We start from the raw sequence: 21,983 nt of genomic DNA on the forward strand, positions 1-21,983 counted from the left end.
TGTATTTCTTATCTTGCCTTAGATAGGAGCAGCTTCTCACAGCAGTAAATTTGTACATACTCATGGAATAATCAATACAAAGTAAAAGGAATGTGGGAACTGCCTGAATGCATCATTTTTTGTGAAAGAGGTATATATTAATTTTGCATTTTATGAAGGGGACACACAAAGGAGACACTGTTGTACCTCACAACATATTTTAATCACACAGCAAGTTGTGAAGCATAAAGAAGCACAACCTGTCCTATGCTACTATATCAGAACTTGAAGTTCCTGACTAGTGAGCCCAAACCAAATCCACAGAAGAGTCCTTCTGGGACAGACAGTCTGTTTCTCCTGATATATATAACATGCTTCTTTTGAATACTGCATCTAACTAAGTGAAGATGAATATAAAATACCTTTTACAGCCTTATTGAAAATAATATACACAATTAAAATGGAAACAAACTTGAGGAGATGTAGTCTGCTTGTAAAGTGAAGATTGCCAAGAGGTGTCTAATGAGCCTAGAACTGGGGTTTGCAGTATCTGGCAACAAGTGGCTCTATGGTTTTGATATACGTCACAACTTCCAACTGGAACTGGAAAGCATGGCTTTTTGTGGAAAATCATTCCAAATTTGTAACAACTGAACAATATCCCAATCCTGGCAGTGAACTATTTCCTAACACATATGGGAGCAATTGCAAATTCCCAACTAAAGCAGCACCATCTCTTTTACTTAAATAAGTTACATTTTTAGAGAAGCCAAACAATGTTATTTCCTCTCAGAAGAAAACTCAAAAGTTCTGCAGAAGTAACGCAGAATCATACACTGTTCTTACACTAGGGAACAGCTTAGTTGTGCAGGAGTACTGAGGTACCATCACAGCAAAATGTATCTATGTTGGCAAAAGCTTGTGTATGTGCACGGGCAGAGGCTGAGGCAGAGCAGCAAAGGTAGAGACGAAACCTTAGTTCCTCTGACATTAATGGTAAAACTTAAAAGTCTGATTTGCAGTTCAGTACATCCAGGATTTCATGCCTCATTTCTAGTACTTTGATGCAGTGTAGAGATAGTAGTTCAGGGACTAACCAAAGGCAGAACTGGCTTCCTCCCGTCCTAGTCACCACGGCACTATTCTTTGGAGGAAGATCAGCACCTTAGCAAATATGCACATAATTTACACCATTTATTTCTCTCTCTCTCTTTTTTTTTTTTTTTTTTTTTTTTTTTTTAATCAATAAATACAGATTGAAATATTCAACAAGGGAAGTTTCTCTCTTTCCATCTTGTTTAGATCTTGGAATAAAATTAATATTTTTATAGCAACAAAGGTCCTTTTTCCGTCAGAAACCCCTCTTTGATTCCATAGGATTTGGAGTGGATTATTATATGAAAATTAGCTCGTTGTCCAGTATTGCTGTTTTATCAATAATACTAAGTCAGCAACCACTAACTGTGTGTTTGACTCCTCAGAGAGAGAGACACTTGATAGAGACCATGAAAACCCCAACTTGAGCTAAATTCCCACAGGTGAATCAGGCTACTGCAGTCTGTGGAAATTTGATTTACAATTACAAAATCTGGTGGGTAAGAGATCACAGCTTCACTTCTAATGTTCTGTCTCACTGCTGTGACATCCACGTTTTAGTTGTGTCCTGCTTTCCACACATTCTACAACTATACTCAGTTTATTACAGTATGAGAGTTCTCTTTGCATTCAAGATCTATCTGGGTTTGAGTCCAACAGAAACATAAACTGATGTTCAACCAAATGAGTGTCTCCTTTGGTTACAAGGAGTAAATTTCAGTTTAGTCATAAGTCTGAAGGACTAAGGCCATTTATTCTGTAGCATCAAAATTGTGTCCTTTAAAAAAAGAATTTTAGTTTTGCTTTTCATAAATGCAGCTAAAAAAAAAAAAAAAAAATAAAAAATATTTCTATAGCCTATAGACTTATAGACTAAGTCTGTAGACTTATGGTGACAAATAGACACCAAATATAAAAGTAAACTAGTCATAAACGATCAAGCTATCTTTAGCATCAGCTCAGGTTAAATATTTAAATTTTGAGTTGCCAGTTTAGAACATTTTCTTCTTTTAATATGGATAATTGTTTGGCACTATAGAAAAATTTTTATTTTGATCTTGAAAGCAAAATATGTATATTTAGGCCTATGACAATGACAAAGGTCAAATAAAAATAAAAGGCTGAAAGAAGAAACTAAACTATCAAATTAAGTGTACAGCTTTTATTGGTTAAAACTTTTAACTTTAGTCTAGCATTTTTTAAACATGAGATAAACAGTCCTAATGATGTATTTTAAAAGTGTATTTCTTTTCATGCCATTTTAGGAAAGCAGTTTTGAGGCGAATTGGCAATGTTTAATCTCCTATTTTAAGCAGATTTATGTATGCAACTGATAAGCTTCTCTAATAAGCCAAAAATCCGGTTTACTTTTAGTCTTCCTATGTAAACCTCCTACTTACAGGAGGTTTTACCAAAATTTGATTTTGCCAGTTTTTAATTTGTGAATAAACAGCTGCTCTCTCTTTCCTGCTGTCTTTCATTGTATTGTAGGTAAACTTTCCCTTGTCTGGTAGAGCTGATGCTAACTTTTTTAGATGAAGCACCACAAAATGCAGGCTGATTGAAATGGTGCTGAAAGCTGCATTGTGTGCTGATACCTTATATAAATGGGGAAAAAGCAATTTATAATTGCAATAGCAAATAAGTTTGACTTCCAAACTAATATCGATTGTGACTTTTGACTGCTAACTGTTGTCTTCTTTTATATATGAGATTCATTTTATCTTTTAAAACACAATCATATTTTTGAAGGTTAAGAATGCATTGACTGTAATGCATTGTGGCATTACAGTAGGAAACTTTCATAATAATTGGATTAAAAATGCATAAATTTACACACGTAATTTTAAAAATCTATGTAAATATAAAACCTGCAATTATTCTGTTGGCACTAAATGTCAGTGCTTCCTATAAACATGGGTTTACCTCCATATACTCTTGTTCTCTAATTTTTTTATGTTTGCCACTAACCTTTAGCATATGCCTAGAAGTAATCTATTTTTTCTTAATATACCTAGAGAGCTATTGAATATAAAGCAACCAAACTATTTGAAATAAGCTTTTCAAAAAGTACTTATCACCTTCAGTTGCCAAAGTTTAAACTTTTATTGTTCAGATGTTTCAGATCCTCAATATTAATTTTATATAGTTCTACTTTTCTGGTTTATTACCTAAAACCAGATCAGCTCATAAATGTATGGGATGTTAAGAAGAAAATTCCATAAAATGAGGGATCTCAGATGTTGTAGACGTTGCCAGAACTTTTATGTATTTGGTTTGAAAGAAAAATTACAATGTCAGGGAAAAAACTGCCCAGTTTTCATATAATTTTTAAATATAAACCACTGCCCAAACCAGCTTTCAGAACATTTATGAAGAACTCTACAGTAGTGGTAGTCTGAGTCCAGACCTCAAACCAACCAACCATTCTATCCCTCCTCTGTTACATAAAAGGCACAAAGCGATAAAAGGTGTTTGCATGTCACCTATTTCTGTGTTATCCGAGACCTTGCACTTTTCAGTCTCCTCATGTGGCTGCTGTGAAGCTGGAAATGATCCTTTAGCCATGAATTGCAAAGGGGCGCAGAGGAAGATAAGGGCAAAATCCACAAGTGACGATAGAAAACTTGGAGGGTCAAAGCATGCCCGGCCCCAGTGGTGACCAGGAGGCCACAACCTGGAGCAAGGGACCTCAAAGCCAAGGAAGGACCGGTGTGTAGAAGGGATTCACAATGGCCAGCACTGAAGTCTGCAAAGATTTGGAATTCAGGCTTTGGTTTCTCAGCTGAGTAGGATATTCAACTAGAAAAGCGCTCCCTGCTCCAGAACCTGGTTATCCACTTTGTACCTTTAGATGAAGACTCATTTTAACTCAATAATAAGATCCTACATAGGATCTTGCCCAGGAACCAAAGTTCATGTCTCTTGTGTCCCCAAAATATTACCAGTTTACAACCATACTATTTTCCTGTCCTAATGAATTTTGAACTTTAAAGTGGTCCTCAGGTGATGAGATGAGTAGGGAATGTTGTCCTTAAGGATAAACAGCTAGGTGATTAGCACACAGACAATGCAAGTTTGAAACTCCTCTGAGCATGGTGTGCTGGGCAGCACTGTCTCCCTGCTTGCACCCCACCACCGTGGTCCTAAGTGTCCCTTCTTCCCCTCCTTCCTTCATTTTGAACTGGGCTGAGCTGGGCCGGGCCCAGCGCAGCCTTCGGGAGGCACTGGCATCCATGGGAGCCAGGGCAACTGGGTTATGCTCACTGACCAGCAGCCCAGTAAAGTCAGTGACAAGGCTTTTGTTTCAGTTCAGTCTGCCGTGATTTGCTCCACGTCATCTACAAGTGTAGCTGAGGGCGGGGCGAGCATCTTCTGCACTGGGCAGAAGTAGAGGCAGCTGTGCAGGCTGCACAGCAGCTGGAGCTGCACGGTCATAGCACTGCGGGATGTATTCTTCCCTTAGATGTACCAGTGCAGGCTCACATATGAACAATTCTTGATGCTTTTGTTTAGAAGGACTTCTTTATCTGCTAATACAACCCACTCTGCTACTTACCAAAACATATTCGCTTGAGACTTTTTCTCAGAGCAAGCGCTGGCTGACTCCCTGGAATTTCCCTTGCTCCTGAGATAGCAGCTGACTCTCCCAGGGCCGCTGGAATCCAGCAGCTTTGCTTCACTCAGTCTCCCAATCAGTCCCTGTCCTGCTAAATGTCGATAAGCAGCAGCCTTGGCTTTTTGCTGCGGCTTCCTGTGCAGCAGCAATCTATCACACCGAGCGAAGCACACCCAGCTGGCTGCTGAGCTGCTGTCCGGTAGTGGTGACGGTCACAAACTCTAAGGCCAGGTCTCTGCAAACATTTGCTTTTGGAGCCATTTGCTGGGCTGTGGTGAGAAACCTGGATGTGCTAGCAAGGCCTGACAGCACTAACATAAGGACCTGGGGGCCTCTGTGCTGTTCCTTGTGTAATGCCTTTAACCAGAGCAAAAGCAGGTTTTGCTGGCAGGGCTACGTAGACACTGGGAGATGTTATCAGGACAGTGCACTTGTATAGTCTAGAAAAAGTGTTTCTTGTGTTGATCTGAGTATAAAGGCAACTCAAAAGTTTTCTGTCTTCCTTCAGAAGTTAATCCCTCAGATTTCTAGTAGGATTTGGGAAATTAATAGCTTCAGAAAACCAAAATAACAAACCCATTCAACCTTAGGTAAGGGATGCCCTAAAACCCACTGATTTTTGGTAATCCCACTTTATGCTCCTAATCTGCAAAATCATTTTTGAAAGTAGGGATCAGGCTCTAATAAATCACATAGGTTATTCATCTCATCTTACTTTCACCTACTGAAATGTATATGTGTGGTCTGGGACAGTCTTCTGAATTTTCATAAATTAAAGAAATTAGTATTTTCTAAGGAAAGTCATCCTCTCCCTTGCTTTGTTTTTCTATCAAGGGGCTCTCAAAGTCTAGCTTCAACCAGACACCCAACTTTTAAATGCTTCTTTTCAGATGAGAATGAATTGTCTTTAGACAATTCTGAATGTGAATATTTTCTTTTTGCATACAGCCTCCTCACCCTCTTTCCCTTTTTTGTATCCCTTCTGTGGAGAAAGAAAAACTGCTATAAGAAAGGCAACGTGAACTGAGAAATGAACCCACAAACAACTGTCAAATTTGAGCCTTCACAGCTCTTTCAGGGAAAGGAAAAACTCCCACCCTAACTAAATGAAAAGGGCATAACACAGAGGAAGGAAATAGTCTCTTCAAAGGTTTGGGGGGGCATTTAATTTAGGGAAAACTCCTATGACAAAATTCTCAAAAATATTTTGCTTGCTGTATAATAAAGCTATTCATAAAAATACAGAAGAGGTGCTGACAACCTGTTGCTGTTTTCCAGGGCAGTGGATTGTCCCTTGCCTCAGTTGCTCGGACAACAGGACCTGCGACTGGAGAGAAATAACGTGGCAGCCCCATGGCTGCCAATACTCTGTGCTAGCCAAGCCTGAGCTCCAGCGCTGTGTGGAGGGAAGAAGGGTATGTAACAGATTTTACACCTTAATTCATTCTTACTTACCTGGATATTTAGTGTCCTGAAGCTTTACAAACAATTTTATGATTGATGTATAAGAAAAATCTCTTTTTATTATAACTGGAAAAAGATTCAGATGGAGCCACAGGGATGAAAACCAACCATTATCCATAATTTAGTCTCATATGCAGACACAGTTATCTGCTGCCATTTCACATAGGAATTTAGGTCACACCAGTGGAGTTTCAAGACCTACAGTGTACGTAGTTACCAGTTAGACCTGCAGTGAGTATATAAGGACTGTAAATGGAGGATGGATTTGCACTATTGTCACAGTTTGTCCCACACTTGACATGCAAGTTGGGTTTCTTCTGCTGCATACCTAATGCATGGCATTGCTTGTGCACACTAATCTTACCAAGTCTTCTCGCACATTCTTTTCTTGTAGTGAAGCTTCTAAGGTGATTGCTTGGAAATACAAGGTCTCCTTAATAAGCATGCTATGACTGTAAAACTGTTGAAAGAGAGCTCTGATCTGAGGCTCAGGTACCTTACTGAGGATACAAGTATCCAGAAAGTAAGTAATTAATTGTTATAAAGATTTTTATAGTGTATTGTCTAGGTAAGAAAATAGCAACTGAAAGTGGCACTTTAATAAAATCTGAGAGCATTTCTATTTAGACAAATACAAAAATAATAGTCTTTCTGTTAACATTTCCTCTTTCTTTTCTGATCATTTCTTGTCCTGCACAAAGTCCTTCATTGCAATTTGGCTTTATTTCTGCCTGTGGTTTCTCCATTACTATAGAGCTGTGGGTTTCTCCTAACATATTTTTCTAAAAAAAACATAGGTTTATAGGACAGAGGAGAAGCTTGATTTGCTCCTCATGTACAAAACAAGAACTTCTGTATTGACCACAGCAAAAAATATAGAAGAATTTGATAGCTTTGTTTTGGTCTTTAATTTCCATAGACATCAGACTGCTTCAATAAGCAAACATCCTTTGGTCAGACAATTGAAGGATAGCAGAGGAACAATATGCCACTATGGATGTGGATTGCCAGAGTATTGCTGGGAGGATTATTCTGACATTCCCATCTCCTGAATCTGACCACTCATGTTCAATGTCAAAAACAGGACAGCATTTGTTAAGGGTCCATTAAAACCAAGTATATGAAATGAATGTTTGTGAGCTTCATTTCTTACTTCAAATTTCACTATGTTCTGACTCTCTGAGGTCACTGATTCTAGTGTCAGATGAGAGCCAGATCCTGTGTGATCTACATTAACACCACATGAGAAAAATGTCTGTAAAACTAATTGTACTTGTTTCTCATTCTGCATCTTTTGCAAAAGTCTTCCCTCATTGTCTGATAACCTTCACTGCTCTGCAGAAATCTGCTGAATCATTCTTATTACCTTTACACAGATGTCCATTTAACTGGTTTATTCTTTTAAAGTCCTCATTCTAATGCATGTTCCCCTTCTGGTATATTTCTCCTATATCTTTCCCTCTGATGTTATTTTTGTCATCACTTTGTACTGTTTTTAACTTCGTGTGGCATTTTGCAATAACATTTCTTTTTCTTTCACCAAATAAATAAATTTAGAGCCTGGACCAACTCTCTCATGTCAGTAGGATTTACGGACTAAGAGAGACCTTCTTCATACCTAAGTCAGATGAGTAAAAATGGTCCTCTGCTTGGGTGGTAAGGTCCTGATTCTGCCTGTGGTTAAGGAAAACTTTAGAATTACTTTACATAGCCTAAGCAATGTAGCAGAAAAAGTATTTTTTTTCAGGTCCTCACTGAAAGAGGCTTTTGCCAGTCAGTTGTATTCTATACTATTATATATGTATAAGCAACCTGGATCTTTTATAAGGGAGCTATTGAGTAGCCAGAAAGATATAATTCTTGTGAACAAATACTTTTTTTATTACAGAAGACATTTTCATAACCATCTATAAATATTTGTATTTCCTAATTTCTGATACTATCTTCAAACCATTATATACCTTGTCTTTAAGTACTACAGAGATCACTGATTTCTCAAACTAACGACATCATAGTTTCCATAATAAAATAAGCAGAAGGTTCCAACGCTGGAAATGTAAGCAGACTGCGAAAAAAACATGAGTGCAAAACATAAGGAAAAAATCATCAACCCAAATGAGGACACAGATAATCTAGAATACTGTTTGATTTATATTGTAATTTTCTGAAGTTAGCTGAGAACAACAGAACTCACTCACGTGTCCACTTCTCAAAATTGGCTCAACTAACCTGTGTGCTTCTGTATTCTGGGGTTTTCTAGTATGCCACCACACTTTGAATATTCAGCTTGTGTAACTGGCCTCTGGAGTTCAAAATCCTTACAAAGGACTCATGTATCATGACCTTCATCTGAATTCTTACTCAAAGTTTATTCTGAACTAAGGCAATAAGACCTCCATACACCCCACATAACTGCCAATCCTTCCTCAGAAAAGCAGACACATGTATGTCTGTAGCATCTCTGGGACAAATGACATCATACCTTCCATCAAAACACTAACAGCCCTCTACGACTGAATTTCATTTCTGAATACCTTCATAAAAAATTCAGAGTCATGCAAGATTTCACCAGGAATGACAGGTAAAGCAAGTAGCAACATTTGTAATGTCTGAAGTCTCTGATTTTTGTCCTGGAAAAAATGTAATTTGATTTCAGGATTCTGATCCACTGCCTTCACTTCTTACAATTAAAACATCATGGTAAGACGTTATAAACAACATATGTGCCTGTGATTATGTCTTTTCTCTTAGATAGGAGGTGTTAACTTCTATGTCACTGTCAAATTACAACTATGATAACCGCAGACTGTTTTTTTTATGATCCCCTATTAGTTTTATAGGCAAAAAAAAAGGTCTATTTGTCTTTCTACTTTTAATGAATGTGAAAGGATGCATGCAATGAGTTAACCACTGCTGTGCTGTGTCCCTCATCTGGGTGCGCTTCAGCAACTGATGAAATAAGATGTAAAGTAAATGATCTTTTTGGCTGAAATGCAGCAAATGTGAAGTCAATTGTACATTTAGGTGCAATCATTCAGTTTTTCTCATGTTTCATATAACAACAGTAAAATGCAGCAGTCAGATATGTCTCTCGCTCATTAATTTCTTTTATGCATTTGTCTATGTTTCTGAAATATGTTTATGGTCACCCAAGCAGACCACTGCTTTCCTATCTGCATCATAAATAAGCCTTCAAAAATGCTTTCTAATTTGTTTTCTAACTCCAGGACGCTTTCGTGTCTTATATGAAAATTGATTTGTTTTTCAGAGCTCATCTCCAATATTATCATCTCCTTTCTCTATAATAGAAATTCATTTTCCCTGGCTATGAATTCCAATTGATTTCACGTCATCATTAACTGTTATTTTAGTTTTTGTGCATATAGAACTGTGTTGGAGCTAAGTTATTTCTGTTTCATAAAAATGTAAGACCACCTGTAGTGAAACTATAACACTCAGATTGGCCGAGACATGAGAAAGGATACACATCCACAAAAATAGTTCATGAGGCCTTATTTTGCTTTATGATGTATTAGCAAGACTAGTCAGTCATATGTTTGTGTTTCAGACACAGTAAACAGGAAAATTTTGAAGTGTTAAGGCTAAGGTTTTCTGGATGAGTAGATTTTCATTCAGTCTACTTTTAATATCTGCAGTCTTTTTTCTTCTCCATTTTAAACTCCAGCTAAGGGTAAGAAGATGCAGGCTATGTTGTTCTTGGGGAACTCCACATCTATGTCCTAATTGAATCAAAGAAATAAGCAATCATGATAAAAATATTTTATCTGCATTATATTGCCTCAACAAAATCCTCTGTAACTGTGCTTAATGAGCTTTTGCTGTAAGATTTATACAGTTCTATTAAGACATGATGCTTTGATTTTTGTACAAGAACTTTAAAAAATGGGTGAAGGAAAAGGGGTTCTAACAGGTAATTATTTATTCAATTAGCAGTGTATAGAAAGCTGGCCTCAATAGTAGGGGGAATATGTATTTTGTTTATCATTGAGAAAAACTACTGAGCTTAGTCTTATAATAAAGTACCATTGAGTCATGTGTAATTAAGAACAGGAAATATGAAAAGGCAATATTTGCTGAAGTACTTAAAATTCAGCTGTTAAAACAGGAATTTTAACTTATAATTTCTTAATAATATTTTAGAGCTAAGTAGTGTTTTGGACTTACAGGTGTTTAAATTTCCTAAGTGTGGTTAATTTATAATGATAGGTCTGGTTAAGAAGTGAATTCCACTATGCTTACACAATCCTTGAAAGCCTTTAAGCTATAATGGAATTTTTCACACAAAACGTTTGCAACAGAAGACACTGAAAACATCTGTCTGAGTGAAAGTGTTGTTCTTTGTCTGGTAAAATTATAACCTTATGTATGTCTGATCCTTTAGTCATCCTGCAGACAAATGCCCCTTTGACCTGAACAGTACATGACTAAGACTTGTGCCAGACTATAAGGAAAATGAGATATGGTATATTCTAAACACCTGAGGCATCATTTTGCTCATTATTGTCATAGAGCTAGATACAGAATCATCTCTAGATCACTTGGTCCAAATCATATTAAATACCACATGGGACATACAACTACAGTAAGTTCATGTAACTGTATAGAAATAAATGTGGCCACAGCTACCACATATTCAATTACACTGAATGATTATTCTAGTTCATTGAAGCTCTTGGTTTCATTGAAGGACATAAGTTTTCTTCCTCGATCTAAACACCACTTATTTTAGTCTTTGAGTCTTCCAAGCACTTGCTGAAAATGAAGCTGACTTGCAAAAGTTGGACTTTGAAAGATTCTTTCTGATGGCCTGCATGCCACAACAAAATGTGCTTGGCCAGCTCTGCACAAGGGCATTTTGAGAAGCAGGTGGGATTATCTACAAATGTCCTCTTCTTCCACTTTGATATTTTTTTAGGGAGAAGAAAAAGAAGAATTTGTTTATTTTTCCAGGATTTACACATCTTACAGCATGGTTGAACTAATAATTAGAAGCAGATTGTTGGATACAGACAAGGTCTTAATGAATGGATGCTCTGTGTGTGCAGATTTGCTGGTGATGTGCTATGCACTCACTAGCCTGGGATGCATTGGATTATAAGGAATACACACCTGTCTTTCTGTCTGAGATATTCTCTGGACTTACGGAAGAGCATTCCCTTCAAAATCCCAACACACACAGTCTACAGAGCAAGACTGCTGATACCCTTCCGTGATGACTGCAAACAGCCTTCAGAGCTCTCCATTAGGGCTAGAGGGCATGGACTATAAGTTTCACATGCTGAAGTCCTAGTTGTAATGACATATCTTTCAACAATGCTGTGATTTCACTGCAAAAGACGTAGCCAAAGCTAAACAGATTTGCTTGATTCCAGTTATACAGTCCTGATATAACTTATACCTATTTGAACTGTCAAAGACTTCTTGACTGAAAGCTAATATGGTTGCTATAATTGGATGACATCTTTGAAGGTGGCCTACACTTCTGATCTGGCTCTCTGTATAACCACAATTCCACTTTGGCTCATTCTCTCTTCCCCACTTACATCAAGTCTTGACTATTCTCTTAGCAGACCTGTTTCTGAGTGTTCAGGTTAATTTCTCTAGTGAAACAACCTGTATTCCTCAACAATGTGATGTTGCCATCTCTGTCATTCCTGACTCATCCTGCTCAGCCACACCTTCTCGTAGGAATAAGTATACATTCCCAGATGGACACTCAGATGCTCAATAGCATTAGCTGTCTGATCTAATTTCTTGACCTTCTGCTTTACCTCCTCATAACAAGCTCAAGGTGAGAATGGAGATGTTTTGAGACTCAGAACTTACTCCTTCAGAGATGGGCTATGTGCAATCTCATCAGTTTTGTAATAATATTTGAAAAAGTATGTCTAGGCCCTAGCAGTTATCTGCTTCATCCAGTTATACTGACTGCTCTAAAAGAGTCAGCTCTGACCCCAGTCACCCCCTTCACATTCTCAGAACATCAGGACAATAATACTGTTCTAAGGCCTACCTCATATTTTCATATGGTGCCCAGCATCATGGAATTTATGGATGAGAACTGCCACTTTAAGAAGTGATCATACCTAACTGTCTCTCCTGGTACTGGTTTTCTAAACAACTGCACAAAGTCCCCTCCCACCTGCAGCTGTGGCCAGCTAGGCACCCCAGGAAAGACTTGAAAACTCATTCATGGATCCACTGCTTATGTGTGTGTTCATATGTAGGTGTAGAAATTGTAAATCCCTACAATGTTAAAGTATTTAATACTGCAAACTGGGGAGGTGGGGTGGATGTTTTCCTCTAATTTTGACATAACAAAAAAAAATGGGAGACTGATGAGTCGATCTCAGTCTTTGGTTCTCTGCAATGTTTGAGACTTTGGAAATATCTAGAGTGACATTTCACACTTAAATTTCTAGAGAATGCACAATGTTGGCAAAACAAGACATCTGCACATCATGTTCATTGGCCTTGGTCATGGATCTTCTCTCTTTTTTTTTCCATGAAGTGTGTTGTTCTCTATTTGAAATCAGTGGTAGATGAGATTAGACCAAATACAGTTAGAAGGAGAAAATATCTATCAGAATCTTGGTCACAGTAGAATGAAGAGTGAGATAAAAATGCCACATCTCCCAAATGAGTATAATTAATATCTGAATATGCTCCGCTGCAATTAGAAATCCCCACGTGCAGTGATAACAAAATGGTATCATATGCTATTAGAAGAGAAACAATCTAGCATGTTCTACCAACAGCTCTATGTGTGCAACCTGGTAGAGCCTGTTTGTTATTCTGTTAATAATGTGTTGTATTTTTACAGAAATGTTCTCACCCACATTGCAAGTTAATAATATCCTTGCCTTTTAATATCTGAGAACTGCTTTTTAAATAGATATGCATCTAGATACTACAATGATGGATTTACGAAATAGAGATTAAAGAGACATGGATATAGACAGACTGGAGAGATTAAGAGATTTTGCAAGTTAAAAGAATTGTTGCTTAAAACCTCAAATTAACCTACTTTAGAATTAGGACATATTGTAAGCATGGACTGTCTTCCTAATTGTAAATAATTATGTGCATGTTTGAGTCTGTCAGAGAGGGAAAAAGAGAATATCCAACCAGTCCTTCCAAAGATCCAAGGATCCTTGATTTATGTGAGTCATGTTATGCTTAGTTTAAAGAGCTTTATTCTGACATGATGTAAAAAGTTGGAAATCCCCTTGCATGTAAGAGAAGTGCTTGTGCAGTACAAACATGAACAGCAGCTGTTTAAAAATTTACTCTATGAAGCAGCTTTGAGAGGTCCAGGACAGGAGGTGAAAGAGCCTCTGTGTGCTCAGTGCTCATTTTAATTTGTTTGCTACCAGACGTAATCTATCAAGAGCTTCTCTGCAGCCCATGATGGGCAAAGCAGGGGAAGTTCAAGTCATTGTCATGCCCATTGTTGCCCCTGCCACCAGATCAGGGTATGTTAATCTGAAATTGCTTCTGTTCTGTGGGAACCATCATTGGTGCACTGTTGTGTCTTACTTTTAATGACAATAGGTTCATAGCGGGAACTGAATCAGTTCCTAAAACTGTGACATTCCTGAAGGAAATAGAGATATATTAGATGAGAGAAGTCCAAGATGCTTTCACCACATAAAATCTCTAAGAGAAGCTTTGGAAATGTATTCTTAAACATATAAATTTGTACAGTCTGAATTTTTTTTTTGCATAACCAAACATTCAAGGTGGTAAAACATCAAATCTGAAATCAAATTAAAAACAAAAACAAAAACAACAAACAAACAAACAACAGAAACACAACTTACAGGGTGCCAACTACCCTGAGTGCCAGAGAAGGTAGAAGAAGTTGCATACTGCTGCACAGAGAACAGGGCTGTTATTGTGTTATGGCTCTATGAGGTTTCTGACTCCCAATTTTACATTTGTGCTCCTCTATGTGGATTCCTGGCTGAGGTGACTGTGGTAATAATTGATTACACACACAGTTTCATTGGCAAGCCACAGTGAATCTGGGTTCTCTTCCCTGCTAAACTCTTGTCGTCTACATGTTCCCTTCAGCAGGAGGAAATGCTAGACCTATCCACTAAAAATAGGGCAATTACATTTAAAAAACCCACACGTTAAGTTCTGGTCTCCACATACAGAGATGTTTTGTCAGGGGAGTCTAGAGAATGAGTAGGAGCAAGCCCAAATTTGACTTCTTCATTCATTTGCAAGTTCAGAGCATTCAGATTATCTTCCACCAAAATAACCCCCTTTTTTTTTCACCCTGTGAAACTGCAGAAAGACCGTCTCTCTACAAATAAGGCAGCAGCTGCATCCATTGATGTGTGTATATGTGTTACTTTGGTGTAAATTCTAATTAATCACATTTATGGAAGACAGACGTTAACCAGGATGTGCTGTGTAGGAACAAACCACATGAAAAACTGAAGGAACGAAAGCAGGAAGCTGCAAGCAATCACGAGAGACTCTGTACTAGCAATTGGAAGTAAATATAAACTTAAGCAAAAGAAATTATCAACAAAGATTAAAAATGGAGAGCTAATTGTGCAGCTATAGGCATCTATAACCTGTACTTTTCATCTTTGAAAAACATAATGTAGCTTTTGTTAATCCGACCACACAGATTTTGCTAAAGGAGAACTTTAGTGTTGAGATGCAAAGACTGGAGAACTAGCAGCTCACAGAGATATTTCTTGAACATTATGAGAAGGGTTCAAAAACTCCAGACCAGTTGTATTCTTTTCTTAGCTTTGGGGTTTTGGAGTGTACAACTTCTAAGTCAGTCACATCTTTTTTTCCATTCAAAGATTCTTTTTATAGGTGACTCAACTAACAGAGGGATGATGTACTACCTAATAGAAAGAGTGAATAAGACACTTCAGGAATGGCAAAAGACTCATGATGTTAAATGTTATCATAATATCAATGAGGGGAAAACATTTATCAGTTACTCCTACTACCCCCAGTTTTGGATGAAAACAAACCAGAGACCGACTTTTGAAAAAGCACTAGAACAACTGCTGCAGAGGTACCGTACAAACTCTATTGTGGCTTGTTTGTGTTCTCGTTCTATTTACAAATGTGTTGAACATATTTTACAATTAAAGTCAGTAAACAATTAAACATAATGTGTGCAGACTGTATTGTGCGGTTGGAAAATAGTAGAAAATGACATCAGGTCTCTGATCAAGATGACAGATACAGTTCACTGAAATGCAATGCAATGCAGTTCAAATGTTTGCCATCTGTTTTAAGGAAACATATGTTGTTTTTCTTTTCTGGGTTTCAGATCACGTCCCCTGGAAAACACAGACCAGACTGTATTAATTGTAGGTGGCGTTCAGTGGCTTAATTCCAATCACCTGCAAATTATCCATAAGGTGCTGAACAGGTAATATTATGTACTTGGTGTTATTCCAAGTCTTGATATGATAAATTATGAGGAACAACTTAACAAAAAAATTTTAATTGCAAACATTTCCTTTGTTTTCTCATGGGTGTGCACTTAAGTGACTGAAAAAATAAAAATACCGTGCCTTTTGATGTGTCTGTTAAGTAAGTTGTGTATCCTTTTTTTTTTATTTATTTATCAAACAGGGAAAATCTATCAAATATTCTGGTAATTATCAAGTCCATAGGTATGGGCTTTCACCTCCCAGTGGATGGAATACATTCACTATCACAGGTAAGCTACAGTACATTTAGAGTGCATTTTCATGGAAGACTTGTCATTTCAGCAACAATTTCGCTGTCTGGTCAAATATGTTGCAACCTCTGCTGAGCAAGCTTTAAGTGGATCAGAGAAAGATTAACGTTTGTATTTGCCCATGTTGCTTGCTAATACAGATTCAAACCAATTTGACTTATTTCATGGATTCTGCCACAATCAGAGCATCATGCGAGACATTGTGCTCAGTCAGCCTTCCCAAGAACCAGAAGAATCTCCAATATTAAGCCTGCTGCCAAAGTTGAGAAATTGAGCTGGGGATAGGCAGATTGCTCCTCATACCATGTAAGGCACGGGTCCTCCCCAGGCTTCCTCCATGGTTACTTCTAGATCAGATTCACTGATCTGGCTGCATTGCACAGCTCTCTATAAATCTATCTTAACCAACCTACGAAGCCAGAACATTACAGAGCAGCTGGAATGTACCAGTGAATCTAGCCTGTTATTTGTACGTTAATCAATGTTACAATCAGTTTAAATCATATCCAAGACTCTCAGAGTTAAAGATGGGCTCATTTCAATGTGCTGTGTAACTCATTCAATTCAATATTTTTATTTACAATTTGGACAGTGGTTCTCTTTTGGATGCATAAAATTTGTGAATGAGATGGTACTGAGAAGTGCTGGAGGGCAGAACGGAGTAAATGATGCCTACCAGCACTGTGTGTAACACTCCAGCTGTTTACAGGTGTTGAAAAGTAAAAATTATTAGCTTTCATAGTTTATGTACAGCACTCCTATCACACTGGGGACTGGTGCCCACATCTCCTTGAAAACATAACAGACTGCTGTATTCAGTTTGTAACTTACTTCTACTCTCACCCTTCATTTTGCTGCGGAGACTGCCCTGTCAGATTTTGCCTGTTCTTACTGTTTAAGTTAGTACTATCTGCCTTGTCTCTGCTCAATGTCTTTTTACTAATTTCAACCATTTCCTTAATTTATTTGGATGACCACATTAGGATATGGTAGCGAAATTGTTGGCATCGACTTGAAAAAAATGTTGTCATAGCTCCTGCCATAGCTTTCAGCAGAATTCGGTCCTAGGAGAAAGAAACAGAACTTTGGTCAAAGGTCAGTGAGGCAAGGATAGAAAGAAAGGCTTCACAGGACAACCCTTTTCTGTTTCTCATCCAGTAAATTTATAAAACTCCAGAAATCAACTACAGTGTGTAACCAACGTTCTTTTCCCATTCTATATTGGAATCATATGCTAAATTACTCATGTGGTTTGGGTGCTCTGGACTTCTGGATTAGCCCAGCTACTCTCAAAGCCCTTCTGTCTGCAGTGTCAAATCCACTGCCTTGCCAAATTTATGGCTAACCTTTTTTTTTCTATTCCTGGCCTTACTGCAGTATGTTGAGAAATAATAATCTGTTCTTCAGTATAAGCATTTCTAAAATACCCATGATCCTATACTCTTTTTTTTTTTAAGCAAAAGCCTCAATGACTTTGATGTGAAGCTGAATTATTCTTTACAGGACCAATTTCACCATTTGTTACAGGCAACTTTATAATAGGATTTTTTTCTGAATTACACCTCATATTAGCTAAATATATATTAAAAACAGTTACCCAGTAATTATATTTTAAACAACATTGAGGTCTTCCAATGAAGGAAGCTGCACAACTACTGAAAAGTAATAATTTCTGCAAAAATCTACAACAGTCCTGAAGTAATAGTTATTTTCAGGAGTGAACTTACAGTAATTCATGTCTGGAGTATAATTTCTTTATTGAAAATGCAGTTTTGCTATTAATTTCCATGGCAAAATACAATAACTTTTAAACAGTCCTTCTGACAAGACATTGCAATATTTTATCTGGAATGCAGGCAGAAGTGCAAAACTTGTGGAATGAAAACTTGATTATTCTGGATACAGCAAAAAATTTCGGCTATGAAGTTGTTGACACCTTTGTCATCACCATGGGACGTTACAAAGAATTCCTGCAAGGGAAGTGCGGCTGCCATTTCCATGAGGTAATTGTTTATGCTTATATTCTCAGGTATTTAAGAGAGATTTTAACTGTCAGGTGATTAGAAACAAAAAGGTATGCAACGAGGTTCACATCCATGACTCAAGGTTAGGCCTGAATAAAAACCACTCAGAGCTCCGTGCCGCCCAGGGATGGGCTGAACTGCTGCCATGGCGATTACCTGAAATAAAAACAAGCATGCTTTTCTGCAAAGGTAACCCATATAAAAGGATGTTGCATGGTTTCCATGTTCTTATTTTATTTGTGATGCGTTATATATCCCTACTGCTTCTGCATGGACTCAGTTTAACTTTGTGCCATACCTCGGTCTCACAGGTTTTTGTCTGAAGCCCTCCTAACCGAGCAGCTCAGCAGACTCCCATCAAACCATAGGTACATTTAAAAAGGAGCTTAAATTTGAAAGACCGTTCTTACTTCTATATATCTGTTTTCATATGTCTGAGAAAGAGTTATCTGGCACAGTTTAGTGACTGACTATACAAACAGAAGTATTAAGTCACTTGTTCTCACTCACACCCATAGTTCTGCTTTTTTTTTTTTTGACTGACTGAAATCTATAGAAATTCTGTCTTCTGTTTTATAACTCCTGGTCTGGTGAAACAGGGACATGGTAAAATATATGAGTAGGGCAATAGAGAACATACTCTTCTGTTCATTCAAATCTTGGCAAGGAATCTTCAAAATGTATTACAAACAACAGGAGTCCATGGATTAAATAAAAAATGAATAAGCAAACACATTATTATATCTAGGCACAAACTCAGCCCAGAGGCTGCCAAACCAGTGAAAGTAAAGTTTGAAAAACAAGATATTTAAAGTTTTTCTGGTTTCCTTTAAGATGTATTTTGAGTATGTGGCATGACTTTTTATAGTGAGTGCTCTTCCCCAACAGCAAAGGAGGGATCCGTTTTAGTTTTGGATTTCTTGTACCTTTTGTACAGCAAATGAAGAAGTGCACCCCTGGTTTAATTCAGACAAGCCTGAATGAAAACAGAAAATATAATTTTTGAGTAGTCAAATGAGCAGATACCCTCTGCCATAAGGCTGATGACAATAATTTTCCATATGATAGTTAAAGAACTGTCACCAAGGCCACCAGACTATTCCTGTAGCTTCCAAACAAGTCCTTCCTCATACCCATGACACCAACTTGTTGGTATAAAAGGCCAATTCCCAGGTTTCTGTTATGAGTGGTGAGACTGTTGAGAGTCCAAACACCTCATTCATTGCCCTAAATAAGACCCATAAATATTATATTATTCCCTTTGGGAACCAGAAAAAGCTTTGAGGAATAAAGGAGGCACATACATTTCCAGGTGTTTAGCTCCTGATTCCCAGTAAAAAATATTTCTTCAGTGAAAACTGGAATAGTGCACTCAGACATCATCAGTAAACCTATGCCTCAATTTGTTGCTGGATATAAGGAGAGAGAAACCTCTGGTACCTCTATAGATAAGGTTATGTATAGCACAGTAAGAAATTGCCTGTGATGCTACAAGGTTTTTCATTCTTACAAATGGAATCTGGGTTGTCTGTTTAACAAAATACTAGGAAACTACCACAATTAATTCCACTGAAATCTATTTAGGACCATAAAACTTGAACTGTTATATCTTTCAGGAAGATTGCATTTCCTCTAAGTGATCAAAAGATAGATGACAGGTACAAGTTCTTTCACAGAATGAAATACAGAATGAGAATAAATTGTTACTGAAAAGTTAAAACTGGAGGAAAAAAATAATGCCATGAAAGATGTCCCTTTGAAACCAAGAGTTAATGAATTTATGGTGTTTCACAGTCAGCTGGGGGCTTTGAGCCACTAAGAATCTACTAGTTGGAAGAAATCTCAGGCGTTTGGTTACTGACTAGAATAATGACATGAGTAATTTGATGTGTCATTTAGAAGACAGAACTCCACAAGTTAATTCTTACTGAGAAAATCCTAGACCTTTTTTTATTAGAGTTATCGAAAGTGCATAAATATTAAAAAGGACAATCACCTACACAAGTGAAATCCTAACATTTTTCCAACATGAATTGAAGAATTTGTCTTCTGTCAAAACAAATTACTTCAAATAAGAGAGACCACCAAATTTTTTCTGAATCTCTCAAGAGAAGGATAAACCATGTTTGCTTATTTTGCCAAGTCATGCTTATTTTTCTGTAAGCCTCGCTCTTGTCCGATCTTGTTCCCAGGACCTGGATGTATGTAGGGTTAGCACAGAAGCTCTGTAGAGCTTCACAGGTATAAAGGTGGGCTGTGACACCAGGAACGAGGTGGAAGCACTAGTTTTTGCTATGAAGAAATGTCAGGACACCTATGATATATTTTCCTTAAAGATCTAAAAAAAGCAAATATCTAAAAATAAGGTTTCCTTCATCAGACACACACGGTATACACTGGAAAACAAAATATACCATGGCTAATTAATCTTAGGAGTAGTTTAAACTAAACAAACTGAAATTCAGTGGTGATGATAGTAAAATTCAAGCACAGGCTCTGGAGTGTCCTTGTGGTGTCTGCTGTCCAAGGACTAGCATAGCAAGCCTAACTATTTTCTTATAACCAGTGGATTATATTTAATTCTCTCAGCCACAGCAGTCTCCTCTACATAAAGCAGAATAAAAATATTAATAACTACAGGGCTTTGATTTTTCTCCTTAAATATCACAGACAGAGATATAATATCAGAGACAGTCTACCAGACAACAAGTGCATTCCCAAAAGAGAGTGAGGAGACAATCAACTGCTACTGGTTGTGACTCTGCTCCAGTATAAGGCTCACTGGGACTGAGCACAGGTTTGGAAGCATTATCAGACCTCTCTGACCTCACATGCTGACTGTCAACCTCCCAGCTAGTTTCTACCTCAGGCTTCTCAACAGTTTACATGTTTCCAGCCCATTACTGTGGCCTCTGTCCTTCTTTGGGACCAAACACAGAAGGCGTGGTTAGTTAACCAATCCTTTAATCTACTCTGTTCAGCACATGAGAGAGGCACAAACACAGCTCAGTCCAGATGGAGCTGGAAAAGAGGGAGTAAGTCACAGAGCAGATATTTATGTGATGGATAAATAGTCCCATGGACTAAAGGGCTCCCTCCATTTCACCCAGACAGCTATATTGACCCTTTTTTGTCTAGAACACAGATGCTGGTGTCTTTGTGGGTCATTGCTGATGCTTGCCATTTCCACAGAGCTTTTGGGTGAAATGAAGAGCTTCAAAGTGAATTATTTAATGGAACTGGGTGGAAGGCAGCAGGGCGTGGTTGGTCATCAGCATTCTTCATGCACTCCTCCATCATTTTGTATGAGCTCATGTGCAGATTTGGCCTTGCCTCTTTGCCAGAGGAATCTCAACAGAGAGTATGTGTTTCTGGGGAGGATCAGGGGAGATTTTGGTTTGCAGAGCTGTTGTTTATGAGTCTTGAGAGGTTGCTGTGCCTGAAAGAAGCATAGATGTGCCCAGGAGAATCCAACAGCCACCAAAAACCAGACTTGATCCTTGAGGAAAGCAAAAAGAAAGTCCTTGAATGCTTTTGATACCTCATTAGTTTTAACAGTTTTGTCATCAGCTTATTTCTGCGTCCTGGCAAGTGGATTTTCATCAGGTGCTGAAGCAGTTTGTGCTAGGAAAATGGCATTTTGCCTCCAAGGTTGGAGCCAAGAACACTGTATAAAACCCCAGCACTTTTCATGTTTTATGAAACCAGATGAGATGGATTAAATCCACTGCTTTGTACTTTCACTTTCTTTCTCTTAAAAAATGACCTCCTAAACTCACAGAAGACAGCACTCCTCTGTAAATGCCATCTGAGCTAAAGGACAGCCATACGGGAACAGAGGGCTGGCCCTTCTGTGCAGTCAGAAACGAACTAAAATGCATTCAGCAGTTCTCATTTAGTTCTCACTAGCTGGCCAAAGAGAAATCCATTTCCCTTGATTGTCCTGATAAATTATTTGAGTTCCCACCAACCCACTTCAGAGGGCCTCAGGTCACTGATAGCACAGAAGTCCACAGTTCCGTAGACCCTACAATCTTTGCTCAGATTGCCA

The 21,983-nt window shown here is 37.9% G+C and overlaps 1 protein-coding gene across 1 annotated transcript in view; it reads left to right on the plus strand.

The window, feature by feature from the left end:
* The window catches only part of CPED1 (cadherin like and PC-esterase domain containing 1), a 153,846-nt gene that overhangs the window by 126,965 nt on the left and 4,898 nt on the right, over nt 1-21,983 (plus strand). The window contains exons 18-22 of the mRNA XM_033011526.2: nt 5,972-6,108; nt 15,010-15,230; nt 15,492-15,593; nt 15,800-15,887; nt 17,765-17,911. Coding sequence (XP_032867417.2) covers nt 5,972-6,108; nt 15,010-15,230; nt 15,492-15,593; nt 15,800-15,887; nt 17,765-17,911 — 695 coding nt within the window. The remainder of the gene's footprint in view (nt 1-5,971; nt 6,109-15,009; nt 15,231-15,491; nt 15,594-15,799; nt 15,888-17,764; nt 17,912-21,983) is intronic.

The sequence above is a fragment of the Tyto alba genome, unplaced genomic scaffold (assembly GCF_018691265.1).
Source record: "Tyto alba isolate M040663 unplaced genomic scaffold, T.alba_DEE_v4.0 Super-Scaffold_2, whole genome shotgun sequence".
Lineage (NCBI taxonomy): Eukaryota > Metazoa > Chordata > Aves > Strigiformes > Tytonidae > Tyto > Tyto alba.